The 16,699-nt window shown below is 49.7% G+C and overlaps 1 protein-coding gene across 1 annotated transcript in view; it reads right to left on the bottom strand.

Moving 5' to 3' along the window:
* Window positions 1-10,447, bottom strand: part of HAAO (3-hydroxyanthranilate 3,4-dioxygenase) — a 20,714-nt gene extending 10,267 nt beyond the window's left edge. Inside the window, exons 1-4 of the mRNA XM_004369517.2 lie at window positions 10,287-10,447; window positions 6,816-6,894; window positions 1,858-1,941; window positions 1,453-1,559 (exon numbers count right to left, since the gene is read on the bottom strand). Of these exons, the coding sequence (XP_004369574.1) occupies window positions 1,453-1,559; window positions 1,858-1,941; window positions 6,816-6,894; window positions 10,287-10,366 (350 nt within the window). The 5' untranslated portion in view covers window positions 10,367-10,447. The remainder of the gene's footprint in view (window positions 1-1,452; window positions 1,560-1,857; window positions 1,942-6,815; window positions 6,895-10,286) is intronic.
* Between the last annotated feature and the right edge of the window lie 6,252 nt (window positions 10,448-16,699).

The following is a 16,699-nucleotide window of genomic DNA, read 5'->3' as shown; positions in this document are numbered from 1 at the left end:
ATGTAAACTGGGGCAGCTATTGGGGAAACCAGCATGGCGACTCCTCAAAAAGTGAAGCATAGAATTACCATATGACCCAGCCATTCTACTCCTAGGCATATACCCAAAAGAGTTGGGTATACATATTTTACCACAAAAGAGCACAGTTCAAACCCATGCACGCAATAAGACCGCAATGCTGTAAATATAGATATGCACAGAAAAAAGACAAGATGAAGGTTTAAGTGCTTTGTTAGGTTTAGTTGGTGGGTCAACCAATAATTTTTTGTTTTGCCTTTTTTATTATTGCTTATTTGGGTTTTATTGAGATATAATTCACATACCATAAAATTAAACCTTTTAGTGACAAGTAATTTTAATTGTGTTCATTTTGCTTCCCTATGTTATATATATATTTTTTCATTTGGCTTTTTGATGTGTATATATATATATATATAAATACTTTTTTCCAGATTTCTAGAGTGAATGTGTATGATTTCAGCAATTTAAAAAAAGAAGCATTAAAAATGCCTATTGGAACCTAAGAAGTGGACCAAAGTATCCTGATGAAGTAACTTGTTGGGAAATTTAAATTTCTAAGTTAAAAAAAATGGCTAAAAACAATTTCGTTTTCAGAAATCTTAGTTCCCTGGAGCTATAGGCTGCTTCCTCCTTTCTGAAAATAATAATTAGGTAACTGATCAGGACCACATGGAAGCCTCAGCCACAGAGACAAAAGTGTCTCTAGCTATGGGTGTGGTCCTGGAGCTGATGTTCTGTCTTAATTTCATATTTCCCTATAATTCTGGCTCTGCCACTTTCTAGCAAAAGTTGGAGGTTCAAGTCCTCCCAGAGGCACCTTGGAAGAAAGGCCTGGCAATGTACTTCCAAAAAAATCAGCCACTGAAAACCCTGTGGAGCACAGTTCTACTGCGACACACATGAGGTCGCCATGAGTCGAAACTGACAGCAACTGGTTTGGTTATAAAAATGTCAGCTCTTGTGCAGTGAGCTGGGGAAAGAGACAGGTAGGGGGATGGCCTGGGCGCCTCTCTAACTCTGGGGCGAGGCTGGGAGAAGCAGGAATATTTCAGGCTGTGCTGGAATAGGTGGGTCTGACTCTGGTACCCGCCTCCCCGCTTTCTGCATCTTATCCCTCCAAGCCGACCTCAGTGTGGAAAGCACAGCTCTTATCACAGCCGGAAGGTCATCAGGCTGAGCTGGCTCCCAGGTAGTCACAGAGAACATCCCTCCCCGCACCCCACCATTGGATGTACCCGACTACCTCACCCCACCCCTCCATCAGGCAGCTCCATATCTTCAGCTGTGCAGCTGTCCAACCCTCTCAGTGGCCAGGAAGTGCTTCTTGGAGTCCGTCTAGGACCCTTTTTGCCACAGTCTTGAGCTCTATCCCCTCCCCTGCTGCCTTCCCACTCTCTCTCCACGCCAGCTCCCCAGACAGGGTCCATTTACCTGAGCCCATCTAGCTCAGTTTGCAGCCGCCTCCGCTCAATCACCAGCCCCATGGTGTTGGCAAACCTCTGTGGTGAGTGGGGGACGCCCGCAGGCAGAAGAAATATCTGCAGTGGAGGGGACAAGGTGCCCAGCAAGGCTGTGATCCCTCCTCCCAGAGACCTCAGCACCCCACGGCACGCTGGGCATCCCCGGTGGACCCACAGGATGGCCGGGAGACCACTGCTTGTCCCCAGGGGCCCACCTCTCCAGCTGTGCTGAGGACAGGGCAGCCTAGAGGAGGGGATGCTGGAGGACCGGGGCATGGGCAGGTCAGAAGAACAGGAAAAGGCAGGACAGGACCTCAGCCAGGGTGGGACGAGCGGACAAGGTGGGATCCTGGCTGCCGCTCACCCCCAGCCTCACCTCTCCCTGCCGAATGACCACGTCTCGGTGTTTCCCTTGCTCCAGGACTTTGAGAACCATGTCACCTTCCAGCTGGTAAAACACCTGTGAGACAGCAGGGAGGCTCAGACCCTCCTGACTCCCTCTGCCTGGTTCTTGACCACCACCCAGGCCCTGACCTTTGACCAGGAAGCATGAGAAACTTCGTGAAGGCCTCGGGGTTTACAAGCAGCTCTGGCGCTCCTGCCTTGGGGCCCCGTCTCCCCATGCATGCCACAGCCAGGAGTGCTGGGGACATACAGGGATCATGATTCCAAAACGTAAGTGATGATCAGAACACTCAGTGCAATAGTTGGTGTTGGGTAACTACTCATTTACTGAGGTCCTACTGGGTGCTAGACCTATTACGTGCCAGGGGCTGTGCCAAGCACTTTTGAATACATTTTCAGTAATCTTTACAACAACCTCCAAAGTAGTATTAGCCCCATTCTGCAGAAAAGAAAAAAAGGAAACTGAGGCTCAGAGAGTAGAGCAACTTGCCCAAGGCCACACAGCTATTTAGTACTGAAGCCACAGATGGGACCTGAGTCCATGCGTGACTCCAGAGTCTGTGCTTGTTCCCAGCCAGGATGATGCTCTGGCGTGGGCTGGGGCCAAGCTCTCCAAATCCTTTAGGAGCTCGGCTGGGTGTACATGGTTGACTCAATGATGCTGGAGGCCTGGGGAGGGTTGGGAGCGGTGGGGATGGGAGCACTTCCCTCTGGCTATCTCCAGAAGGACACTTCCTGCAGTTTCCCTGTTACATCCTAAGTCCCTCATTAGTGGTGTTGACTGAGATCACCCCATGGAGTTGGGAGGAGGTGGCAGACAGATTTCTTCTCCATGTTACACATTGCATGGGTGTGAAAGGCCCCAGCCAAACAGTTGAAGGGGCATTATAGTTATTAATTATCATTATTATGTAAAGAGAGGAGATAGATGTTCTTGTCATAGCATCTACTAAGAGAAATCAAGGAAACAGGTGCAATTCCACACAATGCCGTTGGCAACGGGCAGTATGGTGGTTAAGGTTATGTGTCAGCTTGGCTAGGCCATGATGTTGAGTGGTTTGGCAGCTACTATGTAATCATCCTCTATTTTGTGATCTGATGTGAGCAGCGAATCAATTGAAAGGGGAGTTTCCTTGGGGGTGTGGCCTGTATCCAATACATACAGATGTTCTGGCAAAACTCACCCTGTCTGGATCCTGCATCTGACTTGTCATCCTCTGACCTCTGGTTCTTGGGACATGAGCCAGCAGTCTGCCTGCCATCTCACCTGCAGATTTTGGAATTCACCAGTCCCTGCAACCACGTGAGTCAGAAGATGCCTCAGCCTGATGTCTGACTCACGGATTTGGGACTTGCCAGCCTTCACAACTGCATGAGCCATTTCCTTGGAATAAATCTCTTTTTACACACACACACACACGCGCACACACACACACACACACACACACACACACGTATATATATGCTTCACTGGTTTTGCTCCTCTAGAAAACCCAGCCTAAGACAGGCAGGAAGAGCCTTCACGGTTCACAACCTTGTAGGTGACCACATACAAGACTGGATCGTTTCCTAAGACAGGAAACTTTCACTGCTAAAACCAGGAAAATCCTGCACCGTTGACCTAGAAATTCTGTTCTGAAATGTGGCCTCAGATAAGCAGAGATCTACCTAGTGGTGAACATACAAGGCTGTCTGCTGCAGTACATGGTGGTGAAAAGCATAGATTCCAGTGTCAGCAGACCTGGCCCTAATCTCTACCAGGTAGCTGTGCGACCTTGGTCAATTCACTTAGCCTCTCTGTGCCTCAGCTTCCTCCACCATAACACCACAGTATCTACTTCAGAAACTTGCTGGAGGGCTGCGTGGTGCCTAGCACATAGTAAGCACTCAATAAACTCTAGCTGTTAATATTAGTGACAGTAAAAAAATTGCTAATATAATAATTGGGGAAGTGTAAATATTTTATGGTAGATTCAAAACATGGAACATTACGCAGCCATTAAAAACCATGTTTTTGAATAACTGTTAATATAATAGGAAAAGCTGAAGTTACGATGTTAAAGTTTCAAAACTATGCCCAGCTGGATTCCCGCTATGTCGCGATATAGGTATAAACTAGGCGAAGTGTTAACAATGGCCGCCCTCCCCCCAGTGGTGAGAGTATGGATGAGGTACAGTATGTTTTTTTCTTTTCTATATTTACCATGTTTTCTACACTGAACAATATTTACTTCTATTATTAAAAGTAACCCATAAACGTTATTTAAAACAAGTAAGAAAAAAAACCTACCAGGCTCCCTTACAGAGCAATTCAGTATATGTCCCCGACCCCACCTGGAAGCTGCCCATTTATGTGTGTGTGTGTAGGTGGGCTTCCAGGGTGGGGAAGGAAAGGAGGGCCCCTCAGAGTCCTGGGCAGGGGGCTGCAGCCTTCAGGCCCCGCAAGTATCAGGCAAAATGAATAGGGGAATCTGGAGTGACAACGGAGCCAGATTCAAGCCCTTTTCGGGCAGGCTACAAGGTATCAGCAGCCGTCAAACACAAACAGAAGGAAGCAGAATTTTCCCTGCCAGGGCCTCCCTGTGACTAGGGACAGGCCCGGCCTGGAGCAGAGAAGCACATCAGCGAACAGCACACAGTCCTGAACAGCCGTGGGCAATCCAAGAGGAATTATGCTCTGTTTGGAAGTAAATGATGTTTGGGGGCCTGGGGCTGGCTGGAAGATTAACTGTACTGGCTCAGACAGATATGGAACTGAGTCTGGATTCGCTGGCCTGCAAAGGCCTTAGAGGCGGGAGCGGCCGGGGTGGGGGGTGCAGTGCAGAGAACTAGTGTATTAAGCACAGTGCACAGGCTCTGCACACACACTCCACACACAACTGAACCCTTTCCGCCAGGCCAGCCATTGTCCCCATGTGCCATAAGGAAACAAGCTCAAAGAGGTGACAGGACGTGACTTGCCCAAGATCACACAACTAGTAAGAGGCAGAGACTCCAACCCAGGTCTGACTCTCGGCCCAAGGGAAGGAGTGGGGTAAGTGGGGTAAGTGGCGGGTGGTGCTGAGGAGTTAGGGGCCTGGGAAGGGGCCAGGGGCACCCGAAGGGCTGCTGTAGAGGCCAGAGGTCAGCAAGGAGGGAAACTGGGCTCAATCAGTAAAAGCCAGAGGTGTGATCTGAACCCAGGTCTGAGTAATTCACTTTTCAGGAGGAGCCCAGGCCCTGGCTGGGTGAGGACAGGCAGGCAAGACAGGGCCTGTGGGGGGTGCTGTCCTTTCCTTCCTCACCCCCCGCAGGGTGGGCCAATGCTGCCTGGTCACCTGAATGTCCCTCTAGAGTGAGGACACCTGTCAGGCCTGGGCCCTCTTATCCCTCAGCCATCCAGCTGAGTCAGGGCAGAGCTTGGCCTGTGCCCCGAAGTGGACAGCCATCCCCCAGAGCAGCTTGGAGAGACCACGAGATGGGGTATGTGGACGGCGGGAGGTGGGGAGTGAAGGAGCGTGGGGTGGGGGTGGGGAAGGAGAAAGGACAGGAAGGGAAGACCAGGAGAGGTGGTCTCTGAGACCTGGTCTGAGAGAGTGGAAGCCTCTGGCCTGAGGCTGACAGAGACTATCAGCGTCTCCGCACTTTGTCTCCCCTGCTGTGGCCTCTCCCAGCCTAGTCCTTTCTTCTCTCGGTAGTTTTGGATTTTCCTGCTGATTTGTTCCACAGAAGACAGTGGTCTCCTGTGAGGTGGGTTTGTGGAAGGGGGTGACCTGGGAGAGGTGCAGGGTCCCTTGAGGCAGCAGCCCCAGGAGCAACCATGTGAGAAGTGAGGGGCTGGCCGACGACTCTGCTCTGCTGACCCTGCTCCCCACTGGCCCCAACCCCTCACCCCCTCCACCCGCACTGTCTGGGGGCTCCCAGTGCACACAGTAGGTGCACAGTGAACATGTGTTGAATTCCCAGTGCTCCCTCCAGCCCTGGGCTGGGGCTAGAGGCCAGCAGTGAGGTTGGAGGCTGCTGACCAAGCCAGACTCTGGACCTCGAACCCCAGAATCAGGGGCGTCCCCAGGATAAGAGGGGCCTCCTACAATGATCCTTTTCCCCAGAGATTCTGATAGCTTGGGACCCCTCTGTGTCCGTCCTTAAGGGGGCCCATCTTTTTCTTATCATTCTACTTTTGCTTATTTGCTTTTGTGTAGGTAATAGAGAAACATAGTTCAAAGGTCAAGGTACAAAGGGGTATTCAGGGCAAATTCTGCTTCCTACCTGCCTCCCCTAGCCATGAAGCTCCTAACTTGAAGTGTCTTGGGTGGTAAAGCCCTCTTGACAAGGAGGGGGCCACCCAACCCCACCCCAGTCCCCTCTCCCATCCCCACCCCACTCACTGGTCCCCTCCCTCAGCCACCTGCTCCTCCTCCCTCAACCCAGCCCACCCTCTCACTGCCTCCCTGAACTTTGCCCCCTGCCTGTGGAAGAGGAAATGCCTGGCGAGCCTGGGGCCTGCGGGGACACTCCAAAGTGAGCGAATGGCTCTCACTTTGAAGGCCAACCTTCTACATTCAGCGGATGATGAGGACAGAGGCCAGGGCGTCCCACCTGGAGCATGGACAACCCATGGCCCGGGGGGTCGTCCGACAGCCAGCGCCTCTCACACCTACAGAGGCTGGGCTACTTCCAGGGGGCCCCCAGCGCAGCTTGCTGGCTCAGACTTCTTTGAGGATGGGGCACTGGAAGGTATCACTGTGCCCCCTCCCACCTACTTCCCGGTAGCAGTTTCCCCCTGTGGTTTCAGCTGGGCCCCTTCACCCGTCCCCCACGTCAGCCTTCTGTCCACCCTTCTCCATCCTCGAGCTCTGGCCCTGGTGCACTGGCCTGGGAAGCACCCCACCTCCAGAGAGGCAGTCCCCCCTTGGGCTGGGTCAGGGGAGGGGCAGTTCATAGACCTACCTCCTCACCCTCTTCGATGTGGTAGTCCTTCCTGGTGTTGGGGCCCCCGACAAACATGATTTTGAGCTGCTCCTGGTGCCTGCAATGGACGAGGGAGGCGAGGTCCTGAAGCAGCTCCTGGGAGTGAGGACAGGAGGGGGGCAGGGGCCTGTAGGGGGGGCAGGGAGGGAGCCTGGGGACACCTGGGGGAAGGTAGCAGGGCTGAGTGTGCGTCACTGTCTCTGTAAGTCTCCCAACACCCTTGTCTCTCCTCCACTCCCATCCCCAGTGTGTGCCTGTGTGTATCTAAGGTCTGTCCATTAGTCTGTGACTGTGTGTGTGTCGGGGTTGCTCTGTGTGTATCTATGTGTGCATGTCTCTGTGTGTCTGCCTGTGTGAATCTCAGTGTATTTGTGTGTGTGTGTCTTTGTATGTATGTCCGTCTGTGTGCATCTGAGTTCCCATATCGTTGGCATAGCCTCTGACCTCTGACCCAGTAGGGGGAACACTTGGTGGGGATCTACCTCTTTATCAACCAGGATCCTTGGGCAGAGGCATATCTAGGGTATGGCAGATATGGTGCGTGCCCTGGCTGCTGCTGTTTCCATCACCAGCTGTGAGAGAACATTCAGCAATTTAGAACTAACTGCCATACCATAGATACGCTGCTGCTGGAATGTGCTCAAGATCTCCAATTACAGGAGAGAAAATTGGGGGCCCCACTTCCCAGGGCTGGGGGGGTGTAGGATAAAGTGGCCTTTCTCATCTTCCAGAGCTGTCTGATTATGAGAACCTCCACGCTCCAAAAACCCACCAGGCCTGGCTCCATGGACTCACAGAACTGTGGTACGGTGGGTAAAAAACACAGCTCTGGAACCATCCTCCTGGGATCAAATTCGGCTCTGCCACTGACCTTGGGTCCATTACTTAACCTTGCTGTGCCTCGGTTTCCTTATCTGTCAAATGGAGAGAGAGTTCTTCATGGAGTTTATACGGGCTGCATGAATTCATATGTGTAAGTGCTCAGAACAGTGCCTGGGCACGGAGTAAGCACCATGTAAGTGTTTGATAAAATAAATAAACCTAGTGCAACTCTCTCAGTTTACAGATGTGGAAAGGGGCTCAGAGAGGGTCACTGGACCAGAAAGTTCTTTGCTTTTCCTTTCCTTTTGGAAGACAGGGCTCAATAAACAAGAAACACATACACCCAGAGTCATGCCCAATGTGTGAAAAATTGGAGGTCACTGGACAGGAAGAGGCTGATACGGCATGGTCCTGAGCTGTGCTTAAAGCTGTGTGGGGCTTCAAGGAGTGGAGAGAAGCTGGGAAGCACTTGGGGAAGGGAGTGGAGGGGAAAGCTGGGCACAGATGCTCCAATATTGAAGGTGCTGGGGTCCTGGTGATGTGGGGAGTGGTGAGGGGGAAGGGTGGATCAGGAGGTGGGACCAAGTCATCCCAGCCTTGAGTTTGGTTTTGACTTGAGGTACCACGGGGCCTTACAAGTTTCTGTTTTCTTTCCTTCCTTTCTCTTTCTTTCCTCCCTCTCTCCCTTCCTCCTTCCTTCTTTCTTTTTAAATGAACTTTACTGAGCTATAATTTAGGTACATACAGAAAGTTCTTGAATAAGCCCACTCAAGAACTATCTCAACCCACCACCAGTCAGGTCAAGTCTGTCCTCTGCTCAAAATCCTCCAGCAGCTTCTCATTTTGCTGGGAGCAAAGCCACAGTCTCTATTCTGACTTTTGTGGCCCCGCCATGTCCACGCTCCTGCTATGTCACGGCCCCTCATGGCCGCCTGCCTTGTTTGTTTATATTGATTAGCTGCCTCCTCCCACTAAAACATCAGCTCCCTGAGGAAGGAGTTTTTGTCAGTTTTGTCCCCTGCTGTATCCCCAGTGTCCACAACAGTGGCTGGCCCATAGTAGGTGCTCAGTGGACATTTGTTGACCAAGTAAAGAGATGGGCCTGTGTTTTGTGATTACTGATACTGGGGCAGGGCTGGAGGGGCCCTGAAGGTAAGGGCGGCCAGTACTGCCCAGGCGGAAGTGATGCGGGAGGAGCCAGGGCAGTGTCCATTGTGCTGGAGGAGAGCAGATCAATGTGAGATACACCCAAGGGGAGAAATCGGAGGACTGAGAATGAGAGACTGTGGAGGGGGGTGGGAGTGGAGGAAAGAGACAAAGACAGCCGTAACACTTTGAGTTGGGGGCGATAGCACTGATAGAAGAGACGAGGCTGTTGAGGAGAGGTTGACTATTAGCCATGGTGACACTGCATAGTGATCAAGAGTGTGGACTTTGGAGTCAAACTGTTCCGTGATCTCGCCCCATCCTAGCTCTGTGACATTGGGCAGGTTACTTATTAAAACCCCACATTGTGGGGCTACTGTGAGAATTAAATGAGGTGATGTAAAGAAGTTGGCACAGTCTGGCCTGTGGATGTGGTAGACATTGTTAACTGTATTGTTGGAGGTTGGAGCTGTCCGGCAGGCAGAGCTAAGAGCTCACAAGGCCCCCCTACGGAGCTGTGGGAAGGGGAGGGAGGAGAAGGGACACAAAGGAGGGCCGGAGGGGTCTGCCTGAGAAAGGTGGACTGAGGTCAGCCCTGTCAGGAGCTGCAGGCAGAGGTGGCCTAGGAAAGGCCTGGTGTCAGTGCGTGTGCCGAAGGAGCTGGTCCTCTGACTTCACCCTTTGCCTGCAGACCTGGGTTCTATTGCAACTTGGGGGCATTTAAAACCACCCTCAGGAGCCCTGGTGGCGCAGTGGTTAAGCACTCGGCTGCTAAGTGAAAGGTCAGCGGTTGGAACCCACCAGCCGCTCCACGGGAGAACGATGTGGCAGTCTGCTTCTGTGAAGATTAACACCCAAAACCACTGCCGTTGAGTCGATTCCGACTTACAGCAACTCTGTAGGACAGGGTAGAACTGCCGCACAAGGGTTCCAAGGCTGTAAATCTTTACGGAAGCAGACTGCCGCATCTTTTTCCGTTGGAGCGGCTGATGGGTTCCACCAAGCTTTCGGTTAGCGGCTGAGCCCTTTAACCATTGCACCACCAGGGCTGCTTTCGGTAAAGATTACAGCCTTGGAAACCTTGTGGGGGCAGTTCTACTCTGTCCTATAGGGTCGCTATGAATCGGTATCAACTAGTGGGCAACGAATTTGGTGTGGTTTGGAAAACCACCCTCCCGAAACTTTGCAGTTTTCCCAAAGCACTGGGGAGTCACTTAGGGTTGGACAGCTGTTTCTCAGCCCTGAGGGGAGGAGGTGGGACCATGTCTGTCATCCGCAGAAGACCGGTCACAGTTCTCACCAGAAAGAGGAACAGATGGAGGGTGGTGGAACCCGGAACGGCTTGTCCTCACCCTAGGAAGGCACCATGAGAATGACAGCCCTCTTCCTGCAGGCTTCTGGGTGAGGGGTAAGGGTGCAGCTAGAGGAGAAGGAGGGAGAGCAGAAGGGTGGAAGTAGGGGTGGGGTGTGCCTGGGACTCACAGGAGCTTGTTGCAAACTGGGGGCAAGAAGGACGCCCGGTTCTCTTCCACCCAAGTCTTCACTCTCACCGGACGCTCCATGGCCTCCAGGGAGCCACGGTCTTCTCAGAGCAGTGTCCTCCCGGACGGACTGAGGAGAGCGGAGCCACCCAGCCGCCTACTGGCCGCCTGGTTAATCAGCATCTCCAGGGTCAAAGGGCGGAGCGCCCCCGCTAGACACCGCGATGCTGAGGGTTAGGGTCTCCGCTTTGGCCTGGAGCACCCCTACCCTCCGCACTGCCCTGAGGCCTGTCCTTGCTGAACACCGGGGACTTGGTGCGGGTGGGGAGCCGGCGGGCAGGGTCTGGAGCGCGGTAGGGGTCTGGCTTCACGCAGAGGCACTGCCCTTCCCCGCTGGCAGGGATTCAGCTCCCGGGCAGACCCCTTCCAGACCCCGCCTCACATCCTGAGGGCGCCCCCACCTTACATCCTGAGGGCTCCCCCACAGCCGCGCGCGAGTTAGGAGCCCGATAGCTGGCGCGAACAGAGGATCGAGACCCTTCCTGGTCGCTTATCGCCAGATTTTCCGTCTGGGCTCCAGAGAGGCCCCCGCAAAATACCGTCGTGGGGAGCGCCTGAGTACATGTGTGTTGGCACTGGACTTAAGCCTCAGTTTTCTCGTCTGAAAAATGAGAACGACCGCACAACCATCTCATAGGATTGTTGCGCGCACGGAGCGGAAAGAGAATGTAAAGCGGTCGCCACGGTCCCAGTCAGTGCCCTAGTGGCTCAGTGGTTAAAAAGTTCGGCTGCTAACTAGAAGGTCTGCAGTTCGAATCCACCAGGCGCTCGTCGGAAACCCTATGGGGCAGTTCTAGTCTGTCCTGTAGTGTCGCTGTGAGTCGGGATCGACTCAACGACGGCTGGCTTGGATTTGGTTTTCCGGTCCCGAGAAGGGAGGTCAGGCCGGAGTCCAGATTTATTGAGTGCCTCGCGCTCCGCTCTGTCTTTGGCTCGGGAAGGGAAACGGTTCGGTAAGGGACGCGAGGAGAGGCTGTCGGCGCCGGGCTGCGGGAGTCCGGGGCGCCGGGCTGCGGGAGTCCGGCCGCGGGAGTCCGGGGAGCCGGACCGCGGGAGTCCAGGGCGCAGCCCAGGCACCGTGGCTCCCGGCTGGAGGCGCCGTCTTCGCCGCTAGCCTGGGTAGTGTGCACCGACGCGGGGTCGGGCACCGAGGTGATCCCCTCACGTCTCTAAGAACACACAAGTCACAAAACAGTCCTAGGAGGGAGGAGTCGCCACCCTGTTTTACAGATGAAGAAACGGGCCGCTCGGATGCTCGCCCTCAGGACTCTCGGGGTTGGGGGTGGGGAGACGAACCTGTGAAAACGACGACGGCCCCGAGTGGGTAGCCCTAACAGTGCTCCTAGGGGAGGGAGAGACCTGGGTGTGTCGATGTGTGGGTGTGCGGTGGAGGAAAGGGGTGGGGGGGGGCGGAGGAAGGGGAAGCGTAGTCAGCCTTTCTCCCCTTTCTTCAGGACTCCAGATTCTTAGGATAATTACGTCTGTGTGTGAGGAGGATGGAGTGGGGAGATGGTACGTGGGGGAGGGGGGAGAAGGAAAATAGCTCAGGCTTCCGACACCAGAGTCCAGACTCTACGGGGTTTAAGACATTTGAAATTCCCCCAACTCCTGCTCTCTCAGCCCACCTTGCCGCTTCTGTGCTGCCTGGGGTGGGCTGGTTTGGGGAGCACCCTCAAACATAGACTCCCCTGGTGGAAGGTAAAACTCAGATGCGAAACAGGATTCCCCCCACCTCCTCTGGGACCCCCCCTGTCTGTTTCCTCTTCTCTCCCTTTTTCTTTTTCCTTATTTATTTAGAACATTTTAGTTGGAGCATTTCTTTCTAGAATATTGTTTGGCACCAGAATAACTCGAGCCACGTTCTTCATCTTTCTCATCCAGGAGCAATCAGAGGAGCTGTAAGCAATGACACAGGAAATATCAAGACTCTATGACACTTTATGTTGGTCTGGATGCTTGTTAAATGGATGGATGGATGAGTGGGTGGATGAAGGCATGAATGAATTCACACTAAAAAGGAAAAAAAAATTGATTTCAGCCGAACAGGTGTTCTGTTACACAGTACAAAGGAAAGAATGATGGTTATCCTGTATTTTAATCAAGGTAGTAAAATAATGTAAATAAGTGAGGCTACAAGTGGAATTGGGGGATCGGAATTATCCAGATTAACTTTCTGCACAGTTTAAACTACCATCACTGTCAAATACGCCCTCTGGTTTGTGCTGCGTAGACAAAACCCCGTATCTACTGAACTGGCAAGCCACCTAACTTGGGTGCTGGGCACCCTTGGAATCTAATGTTCAGAAGACTGACAGTCTCCATTTTATCCGGATGTTCTGGCATTATTTAGAAGGCTGTTTAAAAAATTCTAGATGTATGAAGTTTTTTCTTTTTTCAGTTATCATTTTGTTTTTCATTTCTAATTTTATTGCATTGTGATGAGTGAAGATGGCCTGTGTATTCCTTTTTGGGTAGAGAAATGTGCAAGATTTTCTTTGCAGCTTAGTGTATGGTCAATTTTTATGGTTGTTTCAGGTATTTATGAAAAGAATATGCATTCTCTGCTTATGTAGGGTATTTGTCTTAGTTATCTAGTGCTGCTATAACAGAAATTATCACAAATGGGTAGCTTTAACGAACAGAAATTTATTTTCTCACATTTTAGGAGGCTAGAAGTCCCAGTGCAGGGTGCTGGTTCTAGGGGAAGGCTGTCTCTCCCAGATTGTCTGGGACAGTCACAATTCATGTCTTTTGATCTGGTATTATTAATAGTGCCCCTTTCACTCTCAAAAATGCCCCTGTGATATGGTCATACAAGTTATTGATGTACCAGCTTTTATCAACCTAATCCTCCCACTAAGAGTAGCCAGAAATTCTGTAAATATATATACATATATATATAAAATCTATTTGAAGGCAACAAAGAGCTACCAAAACAGTCCAGGAGTTGAGAGGCCAAGATTTCAAGGAGAAGAGAAACGCATTGAGGTGAGCTTGACCCCCTGAGCTGCTTTTCTCCTTGAAGAGCTTGCTGGTTTGTAAGTGGAAGAGTTCAAGAGGCTGGAGAGCTGAGCAGAAAGAAGTAGATCTCAAGAGTGATACTAATGATAAAAAATATATGTATGTTCAGGTCGGTTAAGAGAGCTCTTTCAACAAGTATAAAATAAAAATTCTAAGTGGTATGAAGGCCCTGCGTCAAAGTTAAAATGGCAGAATTTTTTCTTCCTTAATAGTACATAAAATAATGTACATTTTATAATTAGAGCATCTTAGACTTGAGGAAGTATGGTGTATTTGTTCACATGGATGGATGCTTCTATAGGAGAATCCTAGAAGTGGAACTGCTGGGTCAAATGCGATATGTATGTACGACGGATAGATACTGTTAAACTGTCTAAAACACAAAATGAAGCTGTACCTTGTCCACTTCCCACCTTCTCACCAACACTGGATGTTACTGGTCTTTTAAATTTGTACTCTTCTGCTAGGCTGTCACTGTTTCTTCACTTCAGCTTTAATCCAGAATGAAGGCATCTGTGACTCCCAAATTATTATCATGCTTCCCTCTTGTGTGTAATTCATTCAAAGCTACATCACACTTCCCTAGAGCTGCGGCCTGGGGACCCACACATCTTTCTTCTCTAAGGGAATATAAAGGGTCATTTTATTTTAAATAAAGGGTGCTGGCGAGGAACATGGACTGTTAGGCCAAGAAGGGACCTTAAAACAACAACAAAAAAAGGCCAACCCTGTTGCTGATTCCAACTCACAGTGACGCTACAGGACGGAGTAGAACTGCCCCACAGAGTTCCCAAGGAGCACCTGGTGGATTCCAACTGCCGATCTTTTGGTTAGCAGCTGCAGCACTTAACCACGACACCAGCAGGGTTTCCAGAAGGGACCTTACACGCTGCCAAACCCTACGAGGTTCTGAATGGCCTTCGAGATGGTTCACACTGCTAAAGGTAGCGGTGGCATCTTTTAAATTTCTAGTTAGAAAAAGAATAATTAAAATAATCCTTCAGACATCCCTTCCCCCATTAAAACGGAATCACTTTGGGAGTCTCTGAAGTGTTGAGCCAGCCCATGCAGCCGTCCCGACACCAGGAAGCCTGCCTATGACTCAGCTTCCCAGGTGGTTCATCATACAGGCCGTGGCTTGACAGTTACATTTTTTTTTAGCTATATAGTGCTTAAAATACACCCACAATGGAATGCTCACTAAAGATACGAAATATAAAAACAGCTTGCTGAAATAAAGTAAAATGCGGACCATAAGATGAGAGTTCTACAAATATGAATCAAGATGATCTTCATTCACCAGACCCATAAATTGATTCAACTGATCAAAATGTTTACATAGCTCATCACGATGTCTCCTGTATGCGAGAAACCAAAGTCATAAAGAGAAAATACGGTGACCAGTATATCCAATTTGGCCCTTCATTATTAGGAATAAAGACCAGCCATACCTACTTCATGTTATTTGCAGAACGGTGCTTGCATATAGCAATCTGAACCCTTCTGTTTCATCCTATCATTTAGACACAAAAACATGAACGTAATAAAAAAAACCAGCTTTGTAAAAAAGTGCAAAAGCATAAATTCCAAACATTCATTTAGGAAAGCAGTTTTTGTCTATTTTTGATGCTATAATGAGTTTTATACTTTCATATATCTTCCTACACATTTCGCCCCAATACCAAATAGATATATATTTTAAAAGCTATTTGTTAACAAAGCATGCTTTTTTCTTACATAATTAATTTAGAGTAGATCAAAAACATTTTGCATTATTTGGTAAATGAAAAATAGTTGAGACTAGTCCTTTATATATTATGGGTATTACTCAAGGTTGTTTTAAAATTATAGACTGATCTAAAATAGGGCTTATTTTATTTACAATTTGCTTCTTTATTACACATCACACACAAAATAATTAAAATAATCCAGGGTCTTGGCAAGAATATGTGTGGTGAAGGGGGTTCTCCAGTCAAAATAGGCTGGAAAGCTCCAATCTGGTCTTGAGGCCTCAATTTATGGATGAGGAAACTGAGGCCCAGAGAGGGTAAAAGATTTAATTTGAGGTCACTCAGCTATTAAGGGCCACAGCTCAGTCTCCTCATTCATTGACCTTCAGAGTTTATGGATGTGAGATTAGGTGATTTGAAAGTCTCCAGGAGATTTCTCCTTGCTGGAAAATATCCCTGGTAGCCAAGCTAGGTTCAGCAATACCCTCACCAAGTTCTTCCTGTAAAGCCACAATTTCCTTGGGAGGCTAAGCTATTTAAGTTCCAATAGCTGCAGTAAAAATGGCTTTATGAGTTATTGCCTTTGCCTGGCAAATAGTGAGGGGTCAGTCAATATCTGCTGAATCAATAAAGGAGCAGATCCATGAATGGAGGGAGTAGGAAGGGAAGCTGGATCAGCAGGGACCAACTCTGCTGCTCAGGAGGGAGGAAGGGCCGATTTTGCAATGCTACTGGATTGGAGAAGATACGATGTATGTATGGGCCCACAACTTACTTTCTTGTTTACCTGGAAATTAACCCCTTTCAATTTGAGGGGAAAAAAATTATATCCCCACTTCCCTGGCAAACCATGCATTTACTTTCTCACTTTGTTGCAGCTTTCAGAAGGAGTTTACTTCAAGGGTTCACTCTCTGTTGCCTTTGATTTATCCTGGACTTGCCTACACACGTTCCAAGGAGCCCTAGCCCTGGCACATTGTGAACACTGCACCCCACCACCTCCCGGTGCCTGACTGGATCTGGTAGTGGTGTTGACCACCCCCTTTCTAGCTTTTGGTTCTGGAAGTGTGTCTCTCACTGTTGACAAAATCATCGGGAGACAGCATCACCTACCTCCTTTCTCTGGGTGAATAATCTGGTGTGCATGTGACATTGAGCTTCCTAAAAACATGGCCGCACACAGACTCTGGTGCTGTCTCCTTATTGTCTACCTGATCACTCTAACCTCTTGTGCATGAATTTCAAGGTCTTCAACAAGCTGGTACCATCCTACTGCTCCACACTTGCCACTCTAACACAACCCATTACTGTGGCCAAGTTGACCACACACAACTGGTTTTTTTAAAAAGAAATGGATACCCAGATTTAAAAAAAAAATTTTTTTTATTGTACTTTAGATGAAGGTTTACAGAACAAATCGTTTCTCTTTAAACAGTCAGTACAGATATTATTTTATGACATTGGTGAACAACCCCACCACATGTGAACACTCTCCCTTCATGACCTTGGAGGACCGTTTTTTTTTGGTGAAAATATACATAGCCAAAGTTACACTATTCCAAAGTTTCTACATGTACAATTCAGTGACATTGATTACATTCTT

Source organism: Trichechus manatus, unplaced genomic scaffold (assembly GCF_000243295.1).
Source record: "Trichechus manatus latirostris isolate Lorelei unplaced genomic scaffold, TriManLat1.0 scaffold00005, whole genome shotgun sequence".
Taxonomy (NCBI): Eukaryota; Metazoa; Chordata; class Mammalia; order Sirenia; family Trichechidae; genus Trichechus; species Trichechus manatus.
The sequence above is the reverse complement of the archived record's forward strand: the minus strand, read 5'-3'. Positions and strand labels throughout refer to the sequence as shown.